At 51.0% G+C, this 16,600-nt stretch overlaps 1 protein-coding gene across 2 annotated transcripts in view; it reads right to left on the bottom strand.

The window, feature by feature from the left end:
- LOC119962950 (protein YIPF5-like) overlaps positions 1 to 16,600 on the bottom strand; it is a 71,273-nt gene that overhangs the window by 23,764 nt on the left and 30,909 nt on the right. For both annotated transcript variants that reach the window (XM_038791297.1, XM_038791298.1), the window contains one exon: positions 14,389 to 14,534. In XM_038791297.1, coding sequence (XP_038647225.1) covers positions 14,389 to 14,534 — 146 coding nt within the window. The remainder of the gene's footprint in view (positions 1 to 14,388; positions 14,535 to 16,600) is intronic.

Raw genomic sequence — 16,600 nt, 5'->3', positions numbered from 1 at the left:
AGCACGGTTAATTCCCGTACCAGCCTCCCCGGACAGGCGCCGGAATGTGGCGACTAGGGGCTTTTCACAGTAACTTCATTGAAGCCTACTCGTGACAATAAGCGATTTTCATTTTTTCATTTTCTTATTACGCCCAGTGGGTCCCACAATACGCGGACAAGACCCGCCCACTTATCCAGTCCACACATTTTCCCCTCTCGGCCGAGGCACAACAGGCCTTCGCCCGTATTAAAGCAGACATAGCCAGGGCCGGGGTGCACGCAGTAGACGAGACACTGCCTTTCCAAGTAGAAAGTGATGCTTCAGATGATGCACTTGCCGCCACGCTGAATCAGGCAGGCAGACCCGTGGCATTCTTTTCACGCACCCTCCACGCCTCCGAAATTCGGCATTCTTCTGTTGAAAAGGAGGCCCAGGCAATCGTTGAAGCGGTGCGGCACTGGAGGCATTACCTGGCCGGCAGGAGATTCACTCTCCTCACTGACCAACGGTCGGTAGCCTTCATGTTCAACAACACGCAGCGGGGCAAGATCAAGAATGACAAAATCTTGCGGTGGAGAATCGAGCTTTCCACCTTCAACTATGAGATCTTGTATCGCCCCGGCAAGCTCAACGAGCCCCCCAGCTGCCCTCTCCCGAGGTACATGTGCCAGCGCACAAGTGAACCAGCTCCGTGCCTTGCACGAGAGCCTTTGCCATCCGGGGGTCACTTGCTTGTACCATCTAATCAAAGCCTGCAATCTGCCCTACTCCATCGAGGAAGTACGGACAGTCACCAGAGACTGCCAGATCTGTGCCGAGTGCAAGCCGCACTTCTACCAGCCAGATCGCGCGCGCCTGGTGAAAGCGTCCCGCCCCTTTGAACGCCTCAGCCTGGACTTCAAAGGGCCTCTCCCCTCCACCGACCGCAACACCTACATCCTTAGTGTGGTCGATGAATATTCTAGGTTCCCCTTCGCCATCCCATGCCCGGATATGACGTCTGCCACCGTCATCAAGGCCCTGGATTCCATTTTCGCCCTGTTCGGTTTCCCCGACTACATCCACAGTGACAGGGGATCCTTGTTCATGAGCGATGAGCTGCGTCATTTCCTGCTCAGCAGAGGTATTGCCTCCAGCAGGACGACCAGCTACAACCCCCGGGGAAACGGGCAGGTAGAGAGGGAGAACGGGACGGTATGGAGGGCCATCCAGGAACATCCCAGCCGCTCGCTGGCAGCAGGTCCTCCCTGACGCGCTTCATTCCATTCGGTCGCTACTGTACATCGCAACTGACAGTACACCCCATGAACGTGTTTTTGCTTTCCCTCGGAAGTCTACATCCGGGGTGTCGCTCCCGACGTGGCTCACGACTCCGGGCCCAGTCCTTCTCCATAGGCATGTCCGGCACCACAAGGCAGAACCCCTGGTGGACAAAGTACGCCTTCTCTACACCAACCCTCAGTATGCCTACGTGAAGTTCCCCGATGGCCGCCAGGACAAAGTCTCGCTCTGAGACGTGGCTCCCTCAGGTGCCGATCCCATGCCCACGCCCCCTTTTCCCCCCGCACCACCCTCCTTTCCCCGGCGCCTCCCTATTCGTCCCCACCAGGTCCATCCCTCGTCCCCCTGCCCACACTGGAGGACATGGAAGATTTTGGCTCGCTCTCGGAGTTATCCCGCCAGCAGCCAGCACCAACACCGCCAGCACCTGCACTGACGTTGCCACCACAGCTACACCGATCACAGCGGAACATTCGACCACCGGTTCGGCTCAACCTGTGACCTGCTGACCGGATGGACTCTTGGTTTTCTTTGTTTGCACCCTCTTGTAAATAGCTCATCCTTTGTTTTATAGTTACACGTCACCCCCGCCGGACTCATTTTTTTTACAGGGGGTGAATTTGGTGATATAACCACTGTAGTTATGTGTACTTGCAGTAGGGGGATGTATGGCTGTACCTGTAATACAGGTTCCTCCGGTAAGCCCCTGCCGGCTAGCTCTGCCCACAGGGAGCTTTTGTATAAATATGCGTGTGAGTCACTCAGACCTTAGTCCACAGTTGCAGATGGAGGAATAGCATCACACAGCAATAAAGCCTCTATTGTACTACTCTCTCGTCTTTGAGTACAATTGTTAGCGCTACAATGATATTAAAGTAAAGGTAAAGTTTCCATAGTCCCAGATGACCATAGGCTGCTTTCTGTGACGGGGAGAGCTTACTGGTCGTGATTTCATCTGAGGATCACCACACCTCAGGCGAGGAGCAAAGTTGAGAAGCCAGGACCTTCATGAATAGCCTCAGTTAGGCCGGTTTAACTCAATTGGCTGAACAGCTGGTTTGTGATGCAGAGTGAAGCCAACAGCATGGGTTCAACTCCTGGACCATCTGAGAGTTATTTCTAATGCTAGTAGGATGAAGGAGATGGAACATACAGTGCAGAAGGAGGCCATTTGGCCCATCGAGTCTGCACCGACCTACTTAAGCCCTCACTTCCACGCTATCCCCGTAACCCAATACCCCCTCCTAAACATTTTGGTCACTAAGGGAAATTTATCATGGCCAATCCACCGAACCTACACGTCTTTGGACTGTGAGAGGAAACCGGAGCACCCGGAGGAAACCCACGCAGATAGAGGGAGAACGTGCAGACTCCGCACAGACAGTGACCCAGCGGGGAATCGAACCTGGGACACTGGTGCTGTGAAGCCACAGTGCTATCCACTTGTGCTACCATGCTGCCCTTGATAGCATGATCACAATCATATTAGAATAGTAATCCAGAAATCTGGACTAAAGCTATGTTGCGGGATTCTCCTGTCTCGGAACCGGCGCCGGAGAATACGACAACCGGCGTCGGGGCAGCGGGACAGGATTCGCACCGCCCCCTGGGGATTCACCGACCCAGCGTGGGGTCGGAGAATCCCGCTGCTGCTGACAGGAAGTCAAATCCCAACATGATAGCTCGGTATGTCCTGTCCCACCTGCAGGACAGACCCACAAATTTGGTGGAACAGTGGCCTGGAGTAGACCTGGGAGTCCTCAACATTGGATGCAATTTAACTAAATGGGAGCAAGTCCCATAGCGAGCATGTTTAGTCGCATGTTTCCCGGCACTTGAAAATGAAAAAATGAAAATTGCTTATTGTCACGAGTAGGCTTCAATGAAGTTACTGTGAAAAGCCCCTAGTCGCCACATTCCGGCACCTGTCCAGGGAGGCTGATACATGAAATGCTATGCAGATTTTGCTAAAAAGTGATCCAACCCACATGATTCACATCGCAACCTCTCGCGAGGCATGGTGAGCCAGGTAGATCCCGATAGTGGGGTCTCCCAGCTTCTATCGGCCACCCTGTGCCATGGTGAGCTGCTTTTCAGGTGCAGCGTGGCCATTAAATCGGTCCCATTACTCCAGGTCCCATGACGTGTCTTGGTGTCATGTCAATCATGAGCAAGGAAGTCTTTTATTGAATACCACCCACCAACCTCCCTGAGCTGATGAATCCACATCGTGCACATCCAACATCACTTGGAAGAAGCCCGAAAAGTAACAAGGGCACAGAATGCCCTCTGGTGGGGAATTCAACATCCATCATCCAGTATGGCTCAGTAGCAGCGACATTAATCAGATTGGCTGAATCCTGAAGGACATAACCACCAAACTGGGCCTGAGACAGAATGTGAGATTAAAGGAAGGCATGAATGGGAAGGTATGGGAATAGAACCATTAACACCAATAATAAATACCAATAGTAAATAATGATAGAGAAATGGCAGGAATATTAAATAATTGTTTGACTTCAGTATTTACCTGGCAGATGGAACAGATAGATTTGATAATGAATGATGAGCTGAGGAATGAGGGAAGTGCATTTAAAATTTCAAAAGGATATATTGTTATGGTTATGTAATTTTCTGTTTCATATGTTTAAGGAATGTAACTTTTAGTTTTGAGAATTAAATTTATAAATGGAATGTAAGTGGGGAAAACCATACTGAGGCCCACTCCCCCACTCTATCCCACTAACCCCGCTCGTTGATCATGATCAATTGACCTAACCTGCAGATCTTTGGACTGTGGGAGGAAACCAGAGCACCCGGAGGAAACCCACTCAAGCACGGGGTGCACAATGCCCACATAGTCACCCAAGGCTGGAATTGAACCCAGGTCCCTGGCATTGTGAGGCAGCAGTGCTAACCACTGTGCCACCATGCTTCACTTCAATGTTATGGGTGTGAACCTGATTGTCAAAAATTTAAATTGATTTAAATGTACTGAAACGACTTAACGCCATTCCAATGTCAGATGCATAGAGGCAATTGGGAATCCAGGTTTTCCTCATGTGGAACAACTAAACAGGAATTAGGGGTGGAGCCCATGCTCAGAATGAAAAGGCTAAGTGCATAAGGAATTAAAATGGACAGATCTGCCTGGTAAAACTGGTAGAAATCGACAGTGGAATATTGCAGAGAGGGAGAATGCTGGAAGTCTAAGTGCCAGGCTGGGCAACTGAGGAGAAGGAAAGATAATTCCTAAGAGCTGTGGCACAACTGTGTTTGGCCCCAGGGCAATTGAAGCAACCCTAAAGATCCTGTTATATATTGGAGAACTCTTGGATGCAAAGAAAATAGAATCGGAGTGTTCTGCTGAGAGTTTCTTCTTTAAATAATAAGGATTTATGAAGTTTAATATAAGTTAGGGGGCTGGATTCTCCCAAAATGGGACTATGGAGTTTCCTATAAAAAAGATCAGCCAATTCATTCACCTGCAAGAGGCTAGCAGGAATCCAGAGTGATTCACGCAGCTTTTGCTGCGGATACGGGGCCCCACACTTCTGGTTTTGAGTCCACGCATGCGCACAGCGGCGGCCTCCAGCGGCCGTGCCGAGCGCCATGGTGGACAAGGACCGCGGAGGCAGATGAAGAATGTAGGCCGCCCAATCGACCACGCGCCTAAAGATCCAACCGCCCCGATCTGTCCCCCGGTTGCCTATAAGGCCCCCCCCCTCGGTGTCTGATCCCCCTGCCCCCCACCAGGGCGGCTATGGACTGAGCCCACAGCCACCACACGAGCTTCCCGAACGGCAATAAGCGGTTAGAAAAATGCCGTCTGAAACTCCACCCGTCGGGAGCAGAGAATTACTGGTCAGGCCTCTGGCAATGGCCCCCAGCCGCACGGAGTACTCCACGATCACGCCGATTCTCGTGTCCCATGGAATCACCGGACCGGCGCCGGGCCCAGTTTCGGTGTGAAATTTGATTCTCCGCCTCTGCGCCAAACGCAATTTCGGTGTGGGGCTGTGGAGAATCCAAACCAGGAACTCTTGATTTGTTTAATTCTTGAACAGGAAAAGTTTTTGTTCAAAACATGATCTCTTGTGGCATTATTCTTTCCGTTGAAAACTCAGTTTGAATTTCTTCTTAAAAGTTACTGACACCCTCGAGATGATAAAAATATAGAATAAACTAATCAAACTCAAAGAACAAAAAGCATCCAGTCCAGATGGATTACATACACGCACCATAAAATAATCTAGGGAAGAAATAGCAGAGATATCACAACACAATTTAATAATTTGTTTTAGAAATGCCCAGACTCAATGGCCAAATGCTGTACTCCTGTTCCTATGTTTTATGCACTGTTAGAACTAATGTAATTTCTATACCTTCTACAAATAACAAGTCAGGAGTTGAATGGAATACTCTCCACTTGCCTGGACGAGTTCAGCTCCAACAACCTTAAAGAAGATCGACACTATCCAGGAAAAAGCAACCTGCTTGATTGCTACTCCTTCCACAAGCATCCAATCCCTCCGCCAATGAACAGTGGCAATTGTGTGTACCTTCTACAAGATGCATTGCAGTAACTCACCCAATGTTCCTTCGGCAGCACCTTACAAACTCATGACTACTACCATCTAGAAGAACAAGAGCAACAAATACCTAAGAACACCACCACCTGGAGGTTCCCCTGAAAGTCACTCAACACCCCGACTTGGAAATATATCACTGTTCCTTCACTGTCGCTGGGTCAAAATCCTGTCATTTCCTCCTTAACAGCACTGTGGTTGTATCTACACCTCAGGGACTGCAGCGGTTCAAGAAGGCAGCTCAATACCATCGACTGAAGGGAAACTAGGGATGGGCAATTAATACAGGTCTAATGAGCGATGCTCACTTCCCATAAAATGAATTTTAGAAAACCATACCCAGAGAATTATAGAATAGCTCCATGTTGGTGGTAAGAAAAATAGTGGAATCCCAGCAAAAGGAGAGGCTAGAAGAACACCTAGAGATGAAAACTATAATAAAGAATAGTCAACATGGGTTTTAAAGGAGAAAACCTTGCTCGGCCTACTTTGTTGATTTTTTTGAATTGGTAATAGAGAGAAGACAATGGTAATGTAGTCGATGTAATTTATCGGAATTTTCAAAAGGCTGTTGTTAAGGTTCCCCAAAAAGATTAATAAATGAAGTCAGAGAATGTGGAGTCAGGACAGATTGCAGAATGGATTGCAATCTGTCAAAGCAGAGATTGTGAGTGAAGTGTCATTATTCAGAATGGCAGAAGGTGGGAAGTGGTGGGGGTGACTGTAGTGAGATAGTAATGTTGCTGGACTAGTAATCCACAGGACCAGGCTAATGCTCTGGGGACATGGGTTAAAATCCCACAATGACAGCTGGTATGGTTTCAATTCAATTAATAAATCTGCATAAAAGCTAGTCTCAGCAAAGGTGACTATGAAACTATAATTGATTGCAGTAAAACCCCATCTGGCCTGTTAATGTCCTTTTGGGCATCCCTACTGAAATATTCCGGGCACGCAACCACACGGAAGCGATGAATGTAAGAAACCACATATTTATTTGACCTATTATGTTACACTTCCTACTCCCCGAAGGGTCTCCCACGCTTGGTCCACACTTGGGCCCGGGTATTTATGTCCCAGAAACCCCTAGCTTAAGGGAATGGCTCCACCGCCTTAACTAGGGAGATCATATTCAGGTAAGGCCACAAGGACTCTGAGGTTACAGAGCCCTTGGCCTCCTGTCAGGTTATAACATCTATCCAGTATAATCTACACATCCATTTGGAGTCAAAAACAGAATTTCTAAATTTGCAGATGACGCCAAATTTTGGTGGGGGTGCCTCGCATTTCTTGTATAACTTCTTTGCTTTTGAACTGTATCCCTCCAGAAATGAAACCAAGTGCTTTGTTTGCTTTTTAAAAAATTAACTTGCATCACTGCTGTTAGGGTTAGGGTTAGGGTTATCTCTATCTCCTCCCAAATCGCTTTCTTCCTCTCACCCATTTGGAAAGATTTTACATGGAGTATCTGCCTTCTTTATTCTTCTCATCAAAATGTGTCAACTTACACTTATCCAATGTGGGTCAATTGCACGTCCACACTACAAATTTGTTAACTTCTTCCTCTATTTTGTCACAGATCTCCTCTGTATTAAATAATCCCCACAATTTGGCACTGTCTGCACACTTTAAACTTGCGCACCAATGAAGGCCAGCAATGCCAACGAAGGCCAGCAATGCCAATGAAGGCCAGCAATGCCAATGAAGGCCAGCAATGCCAATGAAGGCCAACAATGCCAATGAAGGCCAGTAGTGGTCCTGGCCTTTTGGAACACCGCTATCTACCTTTGCCAGTATGAGCAACTACCTTTAACTCCTATACTTTGTTTTCTGTTTTTTAACCACCTTCCTATCCATTTTGCCACCTGTCCCCTGACTCCACATGGCAACCTTAGCTACAAGCCTACTACACAGTACCTTATCAATGGACTTTTTAAAATGCAAATATTAGTCTTGCCTATACTTTGTTATTTCTCTAAAGAATTCATTATGATTCATCAAATATGACCTTCCCTTTTGAAATTTGCGCTAACTACACTTTATATTTTCAGTTTCTCAGATGTATTTTTGAGTAAGAATTCCATTATCTTTTCTACCGCTAAATTAATTGATCTAAAGTCCCTTCAGCTCATTCCATCTACTTTTTTAAGTATAGGAATCACATTTTCTGTGTGCCAACCCTCCAGCACCATTCCCTTTTCTAATTAATTTTTACATTTATGTAATAGTAGCTGTCTCTTCCCCAAATTCTATTTAACATGTGTGGGTGCAATCCATCTGGAACAAGAATTTTATATTCCCTCGGCGCGATTCTCCGAGGCCGCGCCGGAGCGACCCCGCCGTCGTGAACTCCGTCGAGTTTCACGACGGCGCCAAAACGGCCGTGATCGCAACCGATTCTGGCCCCAGAAATGGGCTAGCATCGGGGGGGCGTGGCGTGAAATGCGTGTTGTCAGCGCGCGACACCCGAATGATGCCGCGCCACGTCTTAAAAGGCACGATCCGCGCACGGAAGGACCTGGAGCAGAAGAGGAAGGAAGATGACTGAGCCACGGAGGGCCGCCCCAAGGTTCCGTGACACGGACCTGGTGACCCTCCTCGATGAGGTGGAGCAGCGCAGAGGCATCCTCTGCCCAAGACAAGGGCATCGCCACCCGTCTAGCGCAATGCGACAGGCCTGGCGTGAGGTTGGCACGGCAGTGAGTGCTGTGGGGTAGACCCCTCGGTCCGGGGAGCAGTGCCGAAAGAAGCTCCACGACTTAACCAGGGCTGCCAGGGTAAGTGCCACGAGGGTGCCCCCGGGTCACAACCATCCCCCCATCCCCCCGCCCATGTACCTCATCACCCCCCCCCCCCCTCCGGGCACGAGGGACGAGGGCGAGGGGGGGCGAGAGTGAGTGTAGGGGGTGAACAACGTTGTAACAGACCTCGCTGGGGCATCTGCCACCCGGGAGGTCACGCAATGCGATGTTGGAGGTGCAGAAGCAAGTGAGACCACCCCGCATGCCCCCACTCCCCCAGCCCATCCTCTCTCCCCTCACACTCTGCCCACTGGACCACCCATCCTCTCTCCCCTCACACTCTGCCCACGGGACCACCCATCCTCTCTCCACTCACACTCTGCCCACGGGACCACCCATCCTCTCTCCACTCACACTCTGCCCATTGGACCGCCCATCCTCTCTCCCCTCACACTCGGCCCAGTGGACCACCCATCCTCTCTCCCCTCACACTCTGCCCACGGGACCACCCATCCTCTCTCCACTCACACTCTGCCCATTGGACCGCCCATCCTCTCTCCCCTCACACTCTGCCCACTGGACCACCCGACACACGGCCGAGTGTGTCTAACGAACCCTGTATCATTCTGTTCCCCAGGGCCAGCCGACGAACGTCCAGGGCCGTCTTGTACAACACAGAGCCGACCATCCGCAACGACACCCGCACCTAGGGTCGCACGCCAGAGGGTGGCAGGAGGTCGGCCAGGAGTGCCATCCTCTAAATCCGGGACTCTGGAGGGGACGTACAGAGAACGGACAGTGACGACAATCATGGCTGTACGTTGCCCGAAGGGCGGGCCGTGAGACAACACACTGATGGGGAATGTGGATCTAGACGCACAGAGGACGGCCACGCAGACAACGGACTCACCCGCTGCGGAACTTTACTTGGGCCGCGTGTGCCCTGTGCTGGGCCATGAGTGGGACCAGGACACAACGGACATACTGACGGACGATGACCTAGAGCTTGCGGCACTGCTGTCTCCCACACCATCCACCATCCCAGAGACACTCACCTCGGTTGGGCAAATAAGTGATGAGGCTCCCGGGTCACGGTCTGGTTTGCACAACACAGCTGAGCCGGTACAGCAGGTGGAGGTCGGAGCATCCGAGGGGCTGGACGGTCAGAGGGCAGCCCAGGCCCAGCATCCAGCTGCCACCCAAACAGTTCCCGGGTTCCTGGATTTACTCAACCCACCAGGACACCCGATGCATTTGGAAACCCAGGGACACAATGACGGGATGAGGGCCGTCTTCCAGCAGCTGCAGACGCAGTTGGAGGAGTCCATCCTCATCCAGGAGCAGGGAGTGGTGCCACTCATCACAGCCACCCAAGCCGACACCGCATGGGTGGCGACCGCGGTCGAGGCAATGGGTCAGGTTCTGCAAGGCGTTGGGCTTCACGTGCACGGGTCATCCATGGCCCAGGAGAGGGCTGCCCTCTCACAGGCAGCAATGCGCCAGAGCCAAAACGACATTGCTGCCGCGCTATGGGCCCTGGCCGAGTCTCACCGGGTCATGGCCCGATCCCAACAGGCCATGGCACAGTCCCAGCAGTCAGTCGCGGGGAGCATCGACCGCCTGATGCACGTGCTGGAAGGCATCGCGCACTCACAGGTTGAGGTCGCACAGTCCCTGGCAGGAATGTCTCACTCCCTGGACTCCGTCTCTGTGAACATTTGGGCCCTGGTCGATACGGTTGCAGGCCTCCAGTACTGGCAGCGCCAGGTGTCAGTGGGGCGACGGGGCACTTCTCCGATCGCACCTCTGTCCCACAGTGAGGCCCGGGGGCCACCGGGCTCACCGAGGGAGGAGGAGGTTCTGGAGCCCGTCCCATTAACTCCATCACGGGACGTCCCTGAACGCTCGGCCTCCCCCCGTCCCGTCCCTGGCGCATTTGGTGGGCAGCGGGCAGAGCAGGGTGGCACCACGTCATCCAGCACGCCCGCCGAGCAGCCTGGCCCATCAAGGCCGGGTCGCCCGAGGAAACGAGTGCCGACAGGGAGCCATGTGCACGGGTGCAGGGCACAGTTTAGTTGTAGGGGCTAGGGCATCTGTACATAACCTTCACTATTAAACTCACTGTTGCACCTAACTTGTAAGACTCTGTGCTGTCTCCGGTGCCATGGGGCTCGTGATGGTGACCGAGTGTCGCTGGGGTTGACGAGCATTTAAACGTCGGTGCCGGGTGTGCAGTCCCTCCCCCCCCCTCCCACAGTCGGACACCATAGTCCTCGGCACTCCGACGCCAGCTACCCCACACGGGCACGTCATGGAGTGTCCCTGACGAACGCAGCGACCACCGAGATGGATGGTTCAGCTATTGCCATGAGTCAGACTTTGTCTAATGATTCTGAGCTCACAGCTCATCGCAGATCGGGCTGTCATCATTCAACATGGCACTGATCACACCCGCTAACACAGCCATCAATGTACTGCTATACCGTAGTGCCGTAGTGGTAAGGTAATGTCGAAATCAGAGCAGTGTACACGGAGCGGGGGTGCCGGGGGGGGGGGGGGGGGGGGGGGGGGGGGGGGGGGGGGGGGGTGTTAGGGGTTGTGTGCTGTCCGTGTGCATATGACCGACGATGCAAGTAGTACTGTTCAGCGATCCCCTCCCACGTGACGCGCGAACCTTGCAGACACCAACACGTCGTGTGCCCGCTCTCCTCGGCCGGTGTCGTGGTGCAGCCTCCTGGACATTACCAGCACCCGGGTCGTGTCTGTGCCTGTGCCCACGCCCCACCCTGCTGCACGCCATCCTCCTCCACCTCCACCATCCTCATCCTCTTCGTTAGCGTTAGCACGCTGCCATCGGTTCTCCCTCCGACTCCTCCACCAGGGCATCTCCCCTCTGCATAGCAATGTTGTGCAGCGCACAGCAGACCACAACTATGTGACTGACCCTGTCGGGCCGGTACTGCAGGGCCCCTCTGGAGCGGTCCAGGCATCTGAATCTCATCTTCAGCAGGCCGAAGCACCGCTCCACCACACCCCTGGTTCCTGCATGGGCCTCATTGTATGGGGTCTACGCGTTGGTCTGAGGCCTCCGTATCGGCGTCATCAGCCATGACCTCAACGGATAATAACCCCTGTCGCCCAGAAACCAGCCTCTCAGCCGCGGGGGGCATCCCTCGAACATTGCGGGGATGAACGACTGCGCAGAAATGTAGGCATCATGCACAGGCCTGCCCGCAGATCGGTGGGCCTGATTGCGATCCCACGGGGTCGGATCCGTCACGTCCCAGATGCACCTGTGGACCGATGGCTGTGATATCCCAGATAGGTCCCCGTTCAGAGCCTGGAAGAAACCGGTAGCGTAGAAGTTTAGGGCCACCGTCACCTTGACGGATACCGGTATAGCATGTCCTCCTCCCGTTCCACGTGGTGCGAGGTGCGCCATGAGGTGGCAGATATGTGCGACCGTCTCCCTGCTGAACCGTAGGCTCCTCCTGCATGTGAGGTCCGGTCGGACTTCGAACGATATTTGGTCACGGTACACCCTAGGCTTTGATGGCCGCCTGCGGCACCCTGGCTCCACCATCAGTGGCTTCTCCTTATCCCCCCACATCCACTTCGACATCTGTGCCCGCATCCTGTGCCTTCCTCAGCGTTTGGGGGTCAATGTTCCCCTCGGCATCGCCCTGAACATACCGGCCATGAGCGTCTGCGGCCTGCGCAGCGACGACGGGCCACTCCACGGCCATCCCCTCTGCTGCAGCAGCAGCCCCTGCATCTGCATCCACTGTGGGCTGTCGCAGTCAACGCTGCTGGATGGCCAACTGCAGTGCAGCGGCTCCAACCACTGCGGTGAACATCGCTGTCTGGTTGGCGTACATGGTGACCTAAAGAAGGGTGGTGGGCAGCAGAGAAACGACATGTTACCGGAGGATCTTCGCACCTCGGCAGCCGGGCTGCCATGGGATACCTGTGTGCCCCGGTGGGCCTGGTCGCACTGCTGACACGCAGCCAGCCTAACCCCTAGTCACTGTCTGCGTCCAACGGTCAGTTAACAATGTCCTCCTCACCGGTGCGTCAGGGGGCTCTGCCCCTCAGCCACACAGCAACCTGTGGGCATGTTCTCGTCATCGTCCTGCCATGGCAGGGTGGCTGACATGTGGCATCCGCGGATGGACCACCCCCTCCACTCCCGCCCTCATCCCCCCCACCTCCCCTCCCTTCCCTCTCCCCCTCCCACCTCCACTCCCTCCCTCTCCCCCCCACCTCCACTCCCTCCCTCTCCCCCTCCCACCTCCACTCCCTCACTCTCCCCCCCTCCCACCTTCACTCCCTCCCTCTCCCCCCTCCCACCTTCACTCCCCCCTCTCCCCCTCCCACTCCAACCCTCCCTCTCTCCCCCTCCCACCTCCACTCCCTCCCTCTCCCCCTCCCACCGCCACTCCTCCCTCTCCCCTCCTCCCTCCACCCCCTCCACCTTCAACCCCACCAACACCCCCCCCCCGAAACCCCGCCCAACCCCCCCCCCCCCCGAACCCCCCCCCACCCCACCCCCGCTGGCCGCAGCGTTCCCGGGAAAGCTTTCCCCAGTCTGCGTAGACGACTCCGGGACAGTCCGCTCACCTCTTCAGCGCTCAGCGTCAGCCAGCACGACTGGCTGGCGACTAAAAATAGCAGGTGTGAACGGCGGGACTTCGGCCCATCGGGCCCGAGAATAGCGAGGGGTACCGGAGAAATCGCCATTTTGGGTGTCTCGGGCGATTCTCCGGCTTGCGCCGCGGGAACCCGCCGGGGACCGATTTCGCCTGTAGGGAGCATCGCGGGAGCGCATCGGACCGGCGTCGTGTGAAAAACTGGCGTGGCCCGCGATTCTCCAAACCAGTGCGCATCGGAGAATCGCGCCCCCTAACTTTAATTAGTTTATCAATTACTCTCCTTCCATCTCAAATTGTTTAATACTTCTGATCTCGAGTGTGCTAAAAATCAAAAGAAGTTCTCAGTATGCATGCAATTAATAATCTCGGGGTGATTTGAAGCATGCTTGCTGTCAGCAGGGAGCCTTAACCAATGGTAATGCTAATGCATGTCAGGAAATTGACTGTGCTTTGGACACAATTTTCCATCTGTCAATTACACTGGACAAGAAATTGTGAGGAGGGCACTCCCAATTTCCTGGTCTGTGCAGCCGGTGAATGTAGTCTGATTACATGTGTCTGCCAGTTGTAGTAAAAGACCCCTCAACAATGTGCCTAACCAGTACTATTCCTAATCTCAGAGCACTTGATGATGACAGCAGACAATAGAAGTGAAAAGTGTTTCCAGACTCTGCCAGTGACATCCCCTCACTTTGATGATCACAAAATATCAGTAAACAAATTTCAAAGATAGTTTTCCTTCTCATGTCGATGTATAGATGTAATGATAGTAGAGATACCTGCTTTCATTGCGATACATTGACAGGTTTGCTTGCATTTTCTTGAAATGCAAAATGCATATTCGTTCCTTTCTCTCACAGCGTAAAGACTTTGAAAAAGAATGCAAAATCTGCCTCACAAGAGAAAGAAAAATCATTTCTGTACCCTGCCGTTCAAAAAACATGAACATCAAACCAGTTGCTTTTTCATGAGGAACAGCCTGAGGCAAGAATGACATTTCTACAGAATAAAAGAAAAGCAATTCTGATGATTATCACAATGAAGCAAATGATGATATATTAAAAAGTGAGGAAACAAGCAAAATGCCACATGTAAGTAAATTAAATTTCCTGTCATTTCCTTTGCAGTGACATTTCAACGCACCAACAGCAATGTGGCTCCAAATGCCAAACAGAAAACCATTGGTCCTGTCAGATCTGTCTCATTCATAATGCTGCCATCTGCTGGTTTCATCGGATTCAGAACTGTTAATGTTTTCTGCCAGATGTGGTCAAAGTTGATCCCAATTTCTGTGAAGAAAACCACTGATTTAGGATTCCATAATAAGGATTTGATTCTCTGCTTCTACATTTCTGATGTTGTCTAATACTCTCAGAACATATTTTAAGTTGGCTATCATTCTTCGGATAAAAGGCTAAAATTTAACCACCAATAGTTTGTTCCTAATTAGCTACCGTTTGATTGAATATGGCGAGTTCAGTTTTTATTATCAAGGGCATTATGAAATTTCTACCATGCACAGGGCATCACGTTGCACCATTCCATCCATGTCTCCATGAAAATTGCAAGTCTCCAGAATAAACGACACAATTTACCCAGCATTAAGTTACCTTTATCTTTTAATATTCTTACTATAGCTTAAATTTTATTGCCATTTTCAACAGGTAGAAACTTAAATCGGCATTGATCGATGAACTTCAAATGCTAAAAGGGTGCATGAGCTCCATCTGATGGTGATCTGTGTTGTAATGGTCACAATAGCTTCCCTGAGCTGTTACGCACAAGATGTCGAAGACACAAATCGGCTATTTGTCATCTTTTAAATTCAAAGGAACAGATTGTGCTGAAAGTTGACATTTGTTCAGAATTTTATTCTGCATGACTCACCAAGTTAGGCATGAGCTGAGGAGGGGCCAATACCAAAAATGTTAACTTATCTTTTATCCTGATAGATATGTTGAACCTGCTGTGTATTTTCAACATCTCCCAGGTTTTACTTCACCGTGTCTTAAGTTTGCTTCATAAATGGAATAAGATGCCATATTTGCAAATACCATTGTGTGTTTTTATTGAATTTCTTATTATTTGATGTCAGCAGCAAAATAGCTATGACATATTACCAATCAATTTTAATTAAAAAAATATATACCATCAATCTTATCACATAAAAATGTGTCAAACAACAAATTATTTGGAAAGTTCAGTGGTTGTATTTTCTTTTTTCAATTGGCAACTGGCAGCAATATCCCACAGACCATCAATTCGATGAACAGTCACATTTTTGTTTGGATGGTGTTGGTCAAGGAAAGAGACTTGGCCAGTGTGCAAAGAGAGCTCTCTGATTATCTTTCAGGAATGCAACCACCTGAGCATGCTGATCAATCCATCTGACCAACATCTCATCTTAAGTTCAGCACCTCTGTTAATATGCTGCTTTCAGCCTGGATTCTGAGTTTGGATCTTGATATAGGCTCAAAGTCACATCCTTCTCACCAAAGTCAACATTACTACCTACTCAGCCAAGCTGAAATCCATCACACAGTACAGATCTGCAGCACACAGAGGTTTTCAAGGAATTATTGTGATCAGACATATATTTTAATAATTATCTCCTCAACCTAAATTCTCCATTGTTCATGGAGAGTTTTAACAATGATCTCAAAAAGGCACAAGACAATTGTTGTCTGTGTAGAATAAAGGTTAACACTATAATAATTGGTACTGGTACTATGTGATAATGATGTGACTCAGACAGTGATGAGGGAGAAGAGCCTAAGAGAGGGACAGTAGTTGTCCTGCTGTCCTGTATTCTAATACAGGGTTAGTTCTGGACAATAAAACTACTTTTAAGGAAAGATATTTTACCTCTTATCTCTTACTGGAGTTAAACACCTCTATTTATATCTTACTGGAGTTAAACACCCAATGTCTTCCGAAATAACTCAACAATAAGAGATGGTGACAGCATTGATTACACCCACAAGGAAACAGTAAAAAAAAATGGTCGGAAAGAGAGAGAATTCCAGCAACAACAGAGAACAGCGGGTGAAGGACTTTGAGGCCAACATGGTAGTCAGAGCAGAAAGTGGGCAACACGGTAGCATGGTGGTTAGCATAAATGCTTCACAGCTCCAGGGTCCCAGGTTCGATTCCCGGCTGGGTCACTGTCTGTGCGGAGTCTGCACGTCCTCCCGTGTGTGCGTGGGTTTCCTCCGGGTGCTCCGGTTTCCTCCCACAGTCCAAAGATGTGCGGGTTAGGTGGATTGGCCATGCTAAATTGCCCGTAGTGTCCTAAAAAAAAGTTAAGGGGGGTGGGCGGGCGGACGGGGTTGTTGGGTTACGGGTATAGGGTGGA

Source organism: Scyliorhinus canicula, chromosome 3, assembly GCF_902713615.1.
Source record: "Scyliorhinus canicula chromosome 3, sScyCan1.1, whole genome shotgun sequence".
In the NCBI taxonomy this organism is placed as follows: domain Eukaryota; kingdom Metazoa; phylum Chordata; class Chondrichthyes; order Carcharhiniformes; family Scyliorhinidae; genus Scyliorhinus; species Scyliorhinus canicula.
The sequence above is the reverse complement of the archived record's forward strand: the minus strand, read 5'-3'. Positions and strand labels throughout refer to the sequence as shown.